We start from the raw sequence: 15,595 nt of genomic DNA, 5'->3' as shown, positions 1-15,595 counted from the left end.
CAATGAGTTCCAATGCATCTATCTTCCTCTTCCAGAAGATAAAACCTCGTTTTCTTGTGCATCTTCCAACCCCGTAAGCGACAACGATCACAACAGCAAAACGCACCCATCTTCCTCTTCCGGAAGATGTAAAAACAAAGCTCCGATTCTCCACCAATGGGAGCGCGCGTTGTACGGAACTACCCCGCCCCCAACCCTCCTTCCCGTGAGGACAGCCAATGGGAGCGCGCGTAGCATGGAACTGCCCGCCCCCTACCCCCTCCCCCCGTGAGGACAGCCAATGGGAGCGCGCGTAGCACGGAACTGCCCCGTCCCTACCCCCTCCCCCCGTTAGTGGGCAGCCAATGGGGGCGCGCGTAGCACGGAACTGCCCCGCCCCCTATATTCTCTCCCCCGTGAGAGCAGCCAATGGGAGCGCGCGTTGTACGGAACTGCCCCGCCCCTACCCCCTCCTTCCGTGAGGACAGCCAATGGGAGCGCGCGTAGCACCGAACTGCCCCGCCCCTACCCCCTCCCCCCGTGAGGACAGCCAATGGGAGCGCGCGTAGCACGGAACTGCCCCGCCCCCTACCCTCTCCCCCCCGTGAGGGCAGCCAATGGGAGCGCGCGTTGTACGGAACTGCCCCGCCCCTACCCTCTCCCCCCCGTGAGGACAGCCAATGGGAGCGCGCGTAGCACGGAACTGCCCCGCCCCCAACCCTCCTTCCCGTGAGAGCAGCCAATGGGAGCGCGCGTAGCACGGAACTGCCCCGCCCCCCAACCCTCCTTCCCGTGAGAGCAGCCAATGGGTAGCGCGCGTTGTTGACTCGCGGGAAGAAGCGATGGCGCCGGCTCGCGGCGCTTCGGACGCGGAGCTCGGAGCGCTCCGCGCGCGCTCAATTCCAGAGACTCGTAGAGCAGGTGACGAGATCACTACTCTATAGTACTAGTACTACTATTATATAGTACTAGTACTACTATTATATAGTACTAGTACTACTATTATATAGTACTAGTACTACTATTATATAGTACTAGTACTACTACTACATCACTATGTACTACTACATCACTCACTCATCCAGAGACTCGTAGAGCAGGTGACCAGATTATTATACTTTATATAGTATTATATAGTACTAATACTACTATTATATAGTACTAATACTACTATTATATAGTACTAATACTACTATTATAGTATTATATAGTACTAATACTACTATTATATAGTACTAATACTACTATTATAGTATTATATAGTACTAATACTACTATTATAGTATTATATAGTACTAATACTACTATTATAGTATTATATAGTACTAATACTACTATTATATAGTACTAGTACTACTATATAGTACTAATACTACTATTATAGTATTATATAGTACTAATACTACTATTATATAGTACTAGTACTACTATATAGTACTAATACTACTATTATATAGTACTAGTACTATATACTGCTACCACTCACTCATCCAGAGACTCGTAGAGCAGGTGACGAGATTACTACTTTAATACTATTATATAGTATTATATAGTACTAATACTATATAGTACTAATACTATATACTACTAATACTACATCACTATGTACTACTACTACTACCACTCATCCAGAGACTCGTAAAGTAGCTGAGGAGAGTAATACATTATACTGTTAGATTATACTATTATAGTACTATAATAGTACTATTATAGTACTATTATAGTACTATTATAGTACTAATACTACATTACTATATACTACTACTACTAATACTACAGCACTATATACTACTACTACTAATACTACAGCACTATATACAACTACTTCTACTAATACTACAGCACTATATACTACTACTACAGCACTATATACTACTACTAATACTACAGCACTATATACTACTACTACTAATACTACAGCACTATATACTACTACTAATACTACTAATACTACAGCACTATATACTACTACTAATACTACTAATACTACAGCACTATAATACTACTACTAATACTACAGCACTATATACTACTACTAATACTACTAATACTACAGCACTATATACTACTACTACTAATACTACAGCACTATATACTACTACTAATACTACAGCACTATATACTACTACTAATACTACTAATACTACAGCACTATATACTACTACTAATACTACTAATACTACAGCACTATATACTACTACTAATACTACTAATACTACAGCACTATATACTACTACTAATACTACAGCACTATATACTACTACTACTACAGCACTATATACTACTACTAATACTACAGCACTATATACTACTACTAATACTACTAATACTACAGCACTATATACTACTACTACTAATACTACAGCACTATATACTACTAATACTACTACTAATACTACAGCACTATATACTACTACTACTACTAATACTACAGCACTATATACTACTAATACTACTAATACTACAGCACTATATACTACTACTACTACTAATACTACTAATACTACAGCACTATATACTACTAATACTACTAATACTACAGCACTATATACTACTAATACTACTACTAATACTACAGCACTATATACTACTACTAATACTACAGCACTATATACTACTACTACTACTAATACTACAGCACTATATACTACTACTAATACTACAGCACTATATACTACTACTACTAATACTACAGCACTATATACTACTACTACTAATACTACAGCACTATATACTACTACTACTAATACTACAGCACTATATACTACTAATACTACTAATACTACAGCACTATATACTACTACTACTACTAATACTACAGCACTATATACTACTAATACTACTAATACTACTAATACTACAGCACTATATACTACTAATACTACTAATACTACAGCACTATATACTACTAATACTACTAATACTACTACTACTACTAATACTACAGCACTATATACTACTAATACTACTAATACTACAGCACTATATACTACTAATACTACTAATACTACAGCGCTATATACTACTACTACTACTAATACTACAGCACTATATACTACTACTAATACTACAGCACTATATACTACTAATACTACTAATACTACAGCACTATATACTACTACTACTACTAATACTACAGCACTATATACTACTACTACTAATACTACAGCACTATATACTACTACTAATACTACAGCACTATATACTACTACTACTAATACTACAGCACTATATACTACTAATACTACTAATACTACTAATACTACAGCACTATATACTACTACTACTACTAATACTACTAATACTACAGCACTATATACTACTACTACTACTAATACTACAGCACTATATACTACTAATACTACTAATACTACAGCACTATATACTACTAATACTACTAATACTACAGCACTATATACTACTACTAATACTACAGCACTATATACTACTACTAATACTACAGCACTATATACTACTACTAATACTACAGCACTATATACTACTAATACTACTAATACTACTAATACTACAGCACTATATACTACTACTAATACTACTAATACTACAGCACTATATACTACTACTAATACTACAGCACTATATACTACTAATACTACTAATACTACAGCACTATATACTACTAATACTACTAATACTACTAATACTACTAATACTACAGCACTATATACTACTACTAATACTACAGCACTATATAATACTACTACTACTAATACTACAGCACTATATACTACTACTAATACTACTAATACTACAGCACTCTATACTACTACTACTAATACTACAGCACTATATACTACTACTACTAATACTACAGCACTATATACTACTAATACTACTAATACTACTAATACTACAGCACTATATACTACTAATACTACTAATACTACAGCACTATATACTACTACTACTACTAATACTACAGCACTATATACTACTACTACTACTAATACTACAGCACTATATACTACTACTACTAATACTACAGCACTATATACTACTACTACTAATACTACAGCACTATATACTACTACTAATACTACAGCACTATATACTACTAATACTACTAATACTACAGCACTATATACTACTACTAATACTACAGCACTATATACTACTACTACTAATACTACAGCACTATATACTACTACTACTACAGCACTATATACTAATACTACTAATACTACAGCACTATATACTACTACTAATACTACAGCACTATATACTACTACTACTACTAATACTACAGCACTATATACTACTACTACTACAGCACTATATACTACTAATACTACTAATACTACAGCACTATATACTACTACTACTAATACTACAGCACTATATACTACTAATACTACTAATACTACAGCACTATATACTAACTACTACTACTACAGCACTATATACTACTAATACTACTAATACTACAGCACTATATACTACTACTAATACTACTAATACTACAGCACTATATACTACTAATACTACTAATACTACAGCACTATATACTACTAATACTACTAATACTACAGCACTATATACTACTACTACTAATACTACAGCACTATATACTACTACTAATACTACAGCACTATATACTACTAATACTACTAATACTACAGCACTATATACTACTACTAATACTACAGCACTATATACTACTACTAATACTACAGCACTAATACTACTACTACTACTAATACTACAGCCTATATACTAATACTCTAATACTACAGCACTATATACTACTAATACTACTAATACTACAGCACTATATACTACTACTACTACAGCTACTACTAATACTACTAATACTACAGCACTATATACTACTAATACTACTAATACTACAGCACTATATACTACTACTACTACTACCACTCACTCATCCAGCGAGAGGCCTCATCCAGCAGTGGATCGATCATGTCTGATGATGATGTTGATGTTGTTGGTGTTGTTGATGATGTTGTTGTTGATGATGTTGTTGATGTTGTTGATGATGTTGTTGTTGACGTTGATGATGTTGATGATGTTTGTGATGTTGTTGATGTTGTTGATGTTGTTGATGTTGTTGTTGATGATGTTGATGATGTTGTTGATGTTGATGATGTTGATGTTGTTGATGATGTTGTTGGTGTTGATGTTGTTGGTGTTGTTGATGTTGTTGATGATGTTGTTGATGTTGTTGATGATGTTGTTGTTGATGATGTTGATGTTGATGTTGTTGATGATGTTGTTGTTGATGTTGTTGATGATGTTGTTGTTGTTGATGATGTTGTTGATGTTGTTGATGTTGTTGATGATGATGTTGTTGATGTTGATGATGTTGTTGATGATGTTGTTGATGATGTTGATGTTGTTGATGATGTTGTTGTTGATGTTGATGATGATGTTGATGTTGTTTATGATGTTGTTGTTGATGTTGTTGATGATGTTGATGTTGTTGATGATGTTGTTGTTGATGTTGATGTTGTTGATGTTGATGATGTTGTTGTTGATGTTGATGATGTTGATGTTGTTGATGATGTTGTTGTTGATGATGTTGATGTTGATGATGTTGTTGATGTTGTTGATGTTGTTGTTGATGATGTTGATGTTGTTGATGTTGATGTTGTTGATGATGTTGATGTTGTTGATGATGTTGTTGATGTTGATGTTGATGATGATGTTGATGTTGTTGATGTTGTTGTTGATGATGTTGTTGATGATGTTGATGTTGTTGTTGATGATGTTGTTGGTGTTGATGTTGTATGACACCGTGGTGCTTTGTGGCTTTCTCCTCACCCCTCCTCACCCACCTCACCCCTGCTCACCCCACTCACCTCCCCCCGCTCACCCCACTCACCCCACTCAACCCACTCACCTCCCCCCGCTCACCTCCCCCGCTCACCCCACTCACCTCACCCCTCACCCCCCCCTGCTCACCCCACTAACCTCACCCCTCCCCGTCTACAGCAGCAGTATCAGAGCGCTCTCTTCTGGGCGGACAAAGTTGCGTCTCTCTCTCAGGGTAAGAGAGTGGTCGGCGTGCCAGGCTAGGTGCATGCTTAGATTACATACACACACACCTACACAACAACAACACAACAACCGCCATTCGCCACTAAGTGGCGGTGACGTCACCACGACGCTTGTGCCAGGCCATGTGCACCTTGAGGCCACGTGAAGTGTCGAACGCCCGCTGGCAGGAGGTCACGGGGCAGACCCAGCAGGTGCCACGGGTCGACTGACCGAGATGACCGAGATGACTGGCTGATGCACCACCTGTGCCCCCTACTGTGCCAACTTGCTGTGCTTTAGCCACCCGGCGCTCCGCTCGTTGTTGTGAGCGTCGCTCCTCCGCCCTCCGTTGTTGTTGGAGGGCGACTGCCTCCAACTTCCCAGTAGCGTCCTTCACGAGCCTCCTCCACTGAGGCCGATCTTGACACCGCTGGTACCGGTCATCGGCAAGTCCACTCAGCTCCACGTCCTCCTGTACCACATCACTCCATCTCTTCTCTAGCCCGTGCCGCGCACATTTAGCCCCCTCGATCCGGCCAATCAAAAGCTGTTTAGGCATGCGGTGGCATGCAGTAGCATGCCCAATCTAACCGTGTCCCTAACTTAACTCTAACCTAGGCATAGCTTTAGCCTAACCCTGTTCTAACGCACATGTCACCCTGTCCCTATCCCTAACCTCACGCTAAACTAACCATGGCTCTGCCTAACCAGCATCCAACCCTATCCACAACCCTAACCTCACCCTAAACTAACCATAGCTCTAACCTAACCCTGTTCTAACGCACATGTCACCCTGTCCATAACCTGACCCTATCTTCTTGGTTCTTTCGGTAAAGTCACGTAGAAGGGAAGTAATAAAATAATAAAAATAAAACATAATATAACGTGTTTTATTTTTATTATTTTATTATGTCCATTCTACGTGACTTTACCGAAAGAACCAAGAAGATGAATCCCTGCAGTCACGAATGCTTTAAATCGAAACCTGACCCTATCCCACCCATTGCTGTACCTAGCCCTATTATAACCCATATCTAACCCTGCCCCTAATCCTAACCTCACCCTAAACTACCCATAGCTCTAACCTAACCCACATCCAACCCTATCCACAACCCTAACCTCACCCTAAACTACCCATAGCTCTAACCTAACCCACATCCAACCCTATCAACAACCCTAACCTCACCCTAAACTAGCCATAGCTCTACCTAACCCACATCCAACCCTATCCACAACCCTAACCTCACCCTAAACTAGCCATAGCTCTAACCTAACCCACATCCAACCCTATCCACAACCCTAACCTCACCCTAAACTAGCCATAGCTCTAACCTAACCCACATCCAACCCTATCAACAACCCTAACCTCACCCTAAACTACCCATAGCTCTAACCTAACCCACATCCAACCCTATCAACAACCCTAACCTCACCCTAAACTAGCCATAGCTCTAACCTAACCCACATCCAACCCTATCCACAACCCTAACCTCACCCTAAACTACCCATAGCTCTAACCTAACCCACATCCAACCCTATCAACAACCCTAACCTCACCCTAAACTAGCCATAGCTCTACCTAACCCACATCCAACCCTATCCACAACCCTAACCTCACCCTAAACTAGCCATAGCTCTAACCTAACCCACATCCAACCCTATCCACAACCCTAACCTCACCCTAAACTAGCCATAGCTCTAACCTAACCCACATCCAACCCTATCAACAACCCTAACCTCACCCTAAACTACCCATAGCTCTAACCTAACCCACATCCAACCCTATCAACAACCCTAACCTCACCCTAAACTAGCCATAGCTCTAACCTAACCCACATCCAACCCTATCCACAACCCTAACCTCACCCTAAACTACCCATAGCTCTAACCTAACCCACATCCAACCCTATCAACAACCCTAACCTCACCCTAAACTAGCCATAGCTCTACCTAACCCACATCCAACCCTATCCACAACCCTAACCTCACCCTAAACTAGCCATAGCTCTAACCTAACCCACATCCAACCCTATCCACAACCCTAACCTCACCCTAAACTAGCCATAGCTCTAACCTAACCCACATCCAACCCTATCAACAACCCTAACCTCACCCTAAACTACCCATAGCTCTAACCTAACCCACATCCAACCCTATCAACAACCCTAACCTCACCCTAAACTAGCCATAGCTCTAACCTAACCCACATCCAACCCTATCCACAACCCTAACCTCACCCTAAACTAGCCATAGCTCTAACCTAACCCACATCCAACCCTATCCACAACCCTAACCTCACCCTAAACTAGCCATAGCTCTAACCTAACCCACATCCAACCCTATCAACAACCCTAACCTCACCCTAAACTAGCCATAGCTCTAACCTAACCCACATCCAACCCTATCAACAACCCTAACCTCACCCTAAACTACCCATAGCTCTAACCTAACCCACATCCAACCCTATCCACAACCCTAACCTCACCCTAAACTACCCATAGCTCTAACCTAACCCACATCCAACCCTATCAACAACCCTAACCTCACCCTAAACTACCCATAGCTCTAACCTAACCCACATCCAACCCTATCCACAACCCTAACCTCACCCTAAACTACCCATAGCTCTAACCTAACCCACATCCAACCCTATCCACAACCCTAACCTCACCCTAAACTACCCATAGCTCTAACTTAACCCACATCCAACCCTATCAACAACCCTAACCTCACCCTAAACTACCCATAGCTCTAACCTAACCCACATCCAACCCTATCAACAACCCTAACCTCACCCTAAACTACCCATAGCTCTAACCTAACCCACATCCAACCCTATCCACAACCCTAACCTCACCCTAAACTAGCCATAGCTCTAACCTAACCCACATCCAACCCTATCAACAACCCTAACCTCACCCTAAACTAGCCATAGCTCTAACCTAACCCACATCCAACCCTATCAACAACCCTAACCTCACCCTAAACTACCCATAGCTCTAACCTAACCCACATCCAACCCTATCAACAACCCTAACCTCACCCTAAACTACCCATAGCTCTAACCTAACCCACATCCAACTCTATCAACAACCCTAACCTCACCCTAAACTACCCATAGCTCTAACCTAACCCACATCCAACCCTATCAACAACCCTAACCTCACCCTAAACTACCCATAGCTCTAACCTAACCCACATCCAACCCTATCAACAACCCTAACCTCACCCTAAACTAGCCATAGCTCTAACCTAACCCACATCCAACCCTATCAACAACCCTAACCTCACCCTAAACTAGCCATAGCTCTAACCTAACCCACATCCAACCCTATCAACAACCCTAACCTCACCCTAAACTAGCCATAGCTCTACCTAACCCACATCCAACCCTATCAACAACCCTAACCTCACCCTAAACTACCCATAGCTCTACCTAACCCACATCCAACCCTATCAACAACCCTAACCTCACCCTAAACTACCCATAGCTCTACCTAACCCACATCCAACCCTATCAACAACCCTAACCTCACCCTAAACTAGCCATAGCTCTAACCTAACCCACATCCAACCCTATCAACAACCCTAACCTCACCCTAAACTAGCCATAGCTCTAACCTAACCCACATCCAACCCTATCCACAACCCTAACCTCACCCTAAACTAGCCATAGCTCTAACCTAACCCACATCCAACCCTATCCACAACCCTAACCTCACCCTAAACTACCCATAGCTCTAACCTAACCCACATCCAACCCTATCCACAACCCTAACCTCACCCTAAACTACCCATAGCTCTAACCTAACCCACATCCAACCCTATCCACAACCCTAACCTCACCCTAAACTAGCCATAGCTCTACCTAACCCACATCCAACCCTATCAACAACCCTAACCTCACCCTAAACTAGCCATAGCTCTACCTAACCCACATCCAACCCTATCAACAACCCTAACCTCACCCTAAACTACCCATAGCTCTAACCTAACCCACATCCAACCCTATCAACAACCCTAACCTCACCCTAAACTAGCCATAGCTCTAACCTAACCCACATCCAACCCTATCCACAACCCTAACCTCACCCTAAACTAGCCATAGCTCTAACCTAACCCACATCCAACCCTATCAACAACCCTAACCTCACCCTAAACTACCCATAGCTCTAACCTAACCCACATCCAACCCTATCAACAACCCTAACCTCACCCTAAACTAGCCATAGCTCTAACCTAACCCACATCCAACCCTATCCACAACCCTAACCTCACCCTAAACTAGCCATAGCTCTAACCTAACCCACATCCAACCCTATCCACAACCCTAACCTCACCCTAAACTACCCATAGCTCTAACCTAACCCACATCCAACCCTATCCACAACCCTAACCTCACCCTAAACTACCCATAGCTCTAACCTAACCCACATCCAACCCTATCCACAACCCTAACCTCACCCTAAACTAGCCATAGCTCTACCTAACCCACATCCAACCCTATCAACAACCCTAACCTCACCCTAAACTAGCCATAGCTCTAACCTAACCCACATCCAACCCTATCAACAACCCTAACCTCACCCTAAACTACCCATAGCTCTAACCTAACCCACATCCAACCCTATCCACAACCCTAACCTCACCCTAAACTACCCATAGCTCTAACCTAACCCACATCCAACCCTATCCACAACCCTAACCTCACCCTAAACTACCCATAGCTCTAACTTAACCCACATCCAACCCTATCAACAACCCTAACCTCACCCTAAACTACCCATAGCTCTAACCTAACCCACATCCAACCCTATCAACAACCCTAACCTCACCCTAAACTACCCATAGCTCTAACCTAACCCACATCCAACCCTATCCACAACCCTAACCTCACCCTAAACTAGCCATAGCTCTAACCTAACCCACATCCAACCCTATCAACAACCCTAACCTCACCCTAAACTAGCCATAGCTCTAACCTAACCCACATCCAACCCTATCAACAACCCTAACCTCACCCTAAACTACCCATAGCTCTAACCTAACCCACATCCAACCCTATCAACAACCCTAACCTCACCCTAAACTACCCATAGCTCTAACCTAACCCACATCCAACTCTATCAACAACCCTAACCTCACCCTAAACTACCCATAGCTCTAACCTAACCCACATCCAACCCTATCAACAACCCTAACCTCACCCTAAACTACCCATAGCTCTAACCTAACCCACATCCAACCCTATCAACAACCCTAACCTCACCCTAAACTAGCCATAGCTCTAACCTAACCCACATCCAACCCTATCAACAACCCTAACCTCACCCTAAACTAGCCATAGCTCTAACCTAACCCACATCCAACCCTATCAACAACCCTAACCTCACCCTAAACTAGCCATAGCTCTACCTAACCCACATCCAACCCTATCAACAACCCTAACCTCACCCTAAACTACCCATAGCTCTACCTAACCCACATCCAACCCTATCAACAACCCTAACCTCACCCTAAACTACCCATAGCTCTACCTAACCCACATCCAACCCTATCAACAACCCTAACCTCACCCTAAACTAGCCATAGCTCTAACCTAACCCACATCCAACCCTATCAACAACCCTAACCTCACCCTAAACTAGCCATAGCTCTAACCTAACCCACATCCAACCCTATCCACAACCCTAACCTCACCCTAAACTAGCCATAGCTCTAACCTAACCCACATCCAACCCTATCCACAACCCTAACCTCACCCTAAACTACCCATAGCTCTAACCTAACCCACATCCAACCCTATCCACAACCCTAACCTCACCCTAAACTACCCATAGCTCTAACCTAACCCACATCCAACCCTATCCACAACCCTAACCTCACCCTAAACTAGCCATAGCTCTACCTAACCCACATCCAACCCTATCAACAACCCTAACCTCACCCTAAACTAGCCATAGCTCTACCTAACCCACATCCAACCCTATCAACAACCCTAACCTCACCCTAAACTACCCATAGCTCTAACCTAACCCACATCCAACCCTATCAACAACCCTAACCTCACCCTAAACTAGCCATAGCTCTAACCTAACCCACATCCAACCCTATCCACAACCCTAACCTCACCCTAAACTAGCCATAGCTCTAACCTAACCCACATCCAACCCTATCAACAACCCTAACCTCACCCTAAACTACCCATAGCTCTAACCTAACCCACATCCAACCCTATCAACAACCCTAACCTCACCCTAAACTAGCCATAGCTCTAACCTAACCCACATCCAACCCTATCCACAACCCTAACCTCACCCTAAACTAGCCATAGCTCTAACCTAACCCACATCCAACCCTATCCACAACCCTAACCTCACCCTAAACTACCCATAGCTCTAACCTAACCCACATCCAATCCTATCCACAACCCTAACCTCACCCTAAACTACCCATAGCTCTAACCTAACCCACATCCAACCCTATCCACAACCCTAACCTCACCCTAAACTAGCCATAGCTCTAACCTAACCCACATCCAACCCTATCAACAACCCTAACCTCACCCTAAACTAGCCATAGCTCTAACCTAACCCACATCCAACCCTATCAACAACCCTAACCTCACCCTAAACTACCCATAGCTCTAACCTAACCCACATCCAACCCTATCAACAACCCTAACCTCACCCTAAACTACCCATAGCTCTAACCTAACCCACATCCAACCCTATCAACAACCCTAACCTCACCCTAAACTACCCATAGCTCTAACCTAACCCACATCCAACCCTATCCACAACCCTAACCTCACCCTAAACTACCCATAGCTCTACCTAACCCACATCCAACCCTATCCACAACCCTAACCTCACCCTAAACTAGCCATAGCTCTACCTAACCCACATCCAACCCTATCCACAACCCTAACCTCACCCTAAACTAGCCATAGCTCTACCTAACCCACATCCAACCCTATCCACAACCCTAACCTCACCCTAAACTAGCCATAGCTCTAACTTACCCTGTTCTAACGCACATCTAACCCTGCCTCTAACAGTAACCTCGCCCTAAACCAGAGGTCGCAACCGGGTACCCGATACCCGTACCCTACCCGATACCCGGCTACCCGTACGCGACCCTGGTGCGGCCGGGTACGGGTAGACCGTGAGTCACTGTTGAGTCACCGTGTGTCACTCATTTCCCAACGTCTTGTCTCTTCTCACAATTCAAGTTCCTAGAATCAACCCACCCGCGCCTGCAACGTGGCTTCATCCCAGGGGTCGCAATCAGGTACCCGATACCCGTACCCTACCCGTACCCGGCCGGGTACGGGTAGGGTAGGGGTACGGCCGGGTACGGGTACCCGTTTGCGACCCTGGTGCGGCCGGGTACGGGTAGCCGGGTAAGGAATCAAAACCCGTTTGCGACCTCTGCCCTAAACCAGCCATAGCTCTAACCAACCCTATTCTCGCCCTGATCTAACGGGCCCAAGGTTAGCGTGGCCTTAACTCTCACCAAGTGTGCTGGAGGCACTCGTGCATTGAGCTGAGTGTGCAGTCTGCGACAGACCCTTGCGTCTGTCCCTCCGTGTGTCCCTGTGTCCGTGTGTCTCTCCGCGTGTCTCCACGTGTCTCTGTGTCTGCGCGTGTGCCCGTGTCTCCACGTGTGCGTCTCCACGTGTCTCCACGTATACGTCTCCACGTGTCTCTCCGTGTCTCCGCGTGTCTCCGCGTAGAGGCGGTGCAGGACGTGTACTGGCTGGCTCAGTGCTTGTGCCTCACTGGGCAGCATCACCGTGCCTCGCACACCATCCGTAGCCGCAAGCTCGACAAGGTGACCACTGCTCACTCACTCACTCACTCGCTCACTCACTCAGTCACTCACACGCTCACTCACTCACTCACACGCTCACTCACTCACTCACACGCTCACTCACACGCTCACTCAATCTCACGCTCACTCACTCACACGCTCACTAACACGCTCACTCACACGCTCAACTCACTCACTCACTCACACGCTCACTCACTCACTAACTCACTCACTCATTCACTCACTCACTCGCTCACTCACTCACTCACTCACACGCTCACTCACTCACTCACTAACTCACTCACTCACTCACCCACTCACTCAGTCGCTCGCTCACTCACACGCTCACACGCTCACTCACTCGCTTACTCACTTGCACGCTCACTCACTCGCTAACTCACTCGCTAATTCACTCGCTCACTCACTCGCACGCTCACTCACTCGCTCGCTCACTCACTCACTCACTCATTAACTCACTCACTCATTAACTCACTAACTCACTCGCTCACTCGCTCACTTACTCGCTCACTCACTAACGCACTCGCTCACTCGCTCGCTCACTCACTCACTCACTCACTCACTAACGCACTCGCTCACTCGCTCGCTCACTCACTCACTCACTCACTCACTAACGCACTCGCTCACTCGCTCGCTCACTCACTCGCTCGCTCGCTCACTCACTCACTCGCTCAATCATTAACTCACTAACTCACTCACTCAATCACTCACTCACTCGCTCACTCATTAACTCACTAACTCACTCACTAACTCACTCACTCATCCACTCACTCACTCACTCATCCACTCACTCACTCATCCACTCACTCACTCACTCATTCACTAACTCACTCACTCGCTCACTCACTCACTCATTAACTCACTAACTCACTCACTCACTAACTCACTCACTAACACGCTCACTCACTAACTCACTCACTCACTAACTCACTCACTCACACACTCACTCACTCACACGCTCACTCACTCACTCATTAACTCACTCACTCGCTCACTCACTCACTCACTCACACGCTCACTCACTCACTCACTCGCTCACTCATCCACTCACTCATCCACTAACTCACTCACTCGCTCACTCACTCACTCATTAACTCACTCACTCGCTCACTCACACGCTCACTCACTCACTCATTAACTCACTCACTCGCTCACTCACTCACTCACTCACACGCTCACTCACTCACTCATTAACTCACTCACTCGCTCACTCACTCACTCACTCACACGCTCACTCACTCACTCACACGCTCACTCATCCACTAACTCACTCACTCGCTCACTCACTCACTAACGCACTCGCTCACTCATTAACTCACTAACACACTCACTCACTAACACGCTCACTCACTCACTCACTCGCTCACTCATCCACTCACTCATCCACTCACTCACTCACTCACACGCTCACTCACTCACTCACTCGCTCACTCATCCACTCACTCATCCACTCACTCACTCACTCACACGCTCACTCACTCACTCACTCGCTCACTCATCCACTAACTCACTCACTCGCTCACTCACTCACTAACGCACTCGCTCACTCATTAACTCACTAACTCACTCACTCACTCATACACTCACTCATCCACTCACTCATCCACTCACTCACTCACTCACACGCTCACTCACTCACTCGCTCACTCATCCACTAACTCACTCACTCGCTCACTCACTCACTCACTCACTCACTCGCTCACTCATTAACTCACTAACTCACTCACTCACTAACACGCTCACTCACTAACTCACACGCTTACTC

General features: G+C 44.5%; 1 protein-coding gene across 1 annotated transcript in view; it reads left to right on the top strand.

Annotated features, from left to right (window-relative positions):
• Positions 1-793: 793 nt before the first annotated feature.
• The window catches only part of LOC144738569 (cell division cycle protein 16 homolog), a 27,045-nt gene continuing 12,243 nt past the window's right edge, over positions 794-15,595 (top strand). Inside the window, exons 1-4 of the mRNA XM_078621571.1 lie at positions 794-873; positions 1,057-1,079; positions 5,953-6,007; positions 13,736-13,833. Coding sequence (XP_078477697.1) covers positions 822-873; positions 1,057-1,079; positions 5,953-6,007; positions 13,736-13,833 — 228 coding nt within the window. The 5' untranslated portion in view covers positions 794-821. The remainder of the gene's footprint in view (positions 874-1,056; positions 1,080-5,952; positions 6,008-13,735; positions 13,834-15,595) is intronic.

The sequence above is a fragment of the Lampetra planeri genome, unplaced genomic scaffold (genome assembly GCF_965212315.1).
Source record: "Lampetra planeri unplaced genomic scaffold, kcLamPlan1.2.h2 scaffold_1055, whole genome shotgun sequence".
In the NCBI taxonomy this organism is placed as follows: domain Eukaryota; kingdom Metazoa; phylum Chordata; class Hyperoartia; order Petromyzontiformes; family Petromyzontidae; genus Lampetra; species Lampetra planeri.
Note: the sequence above shows the minus strand (reverse complement) of the source record. Positions and strands in the feature narration are given on the sequence as shown.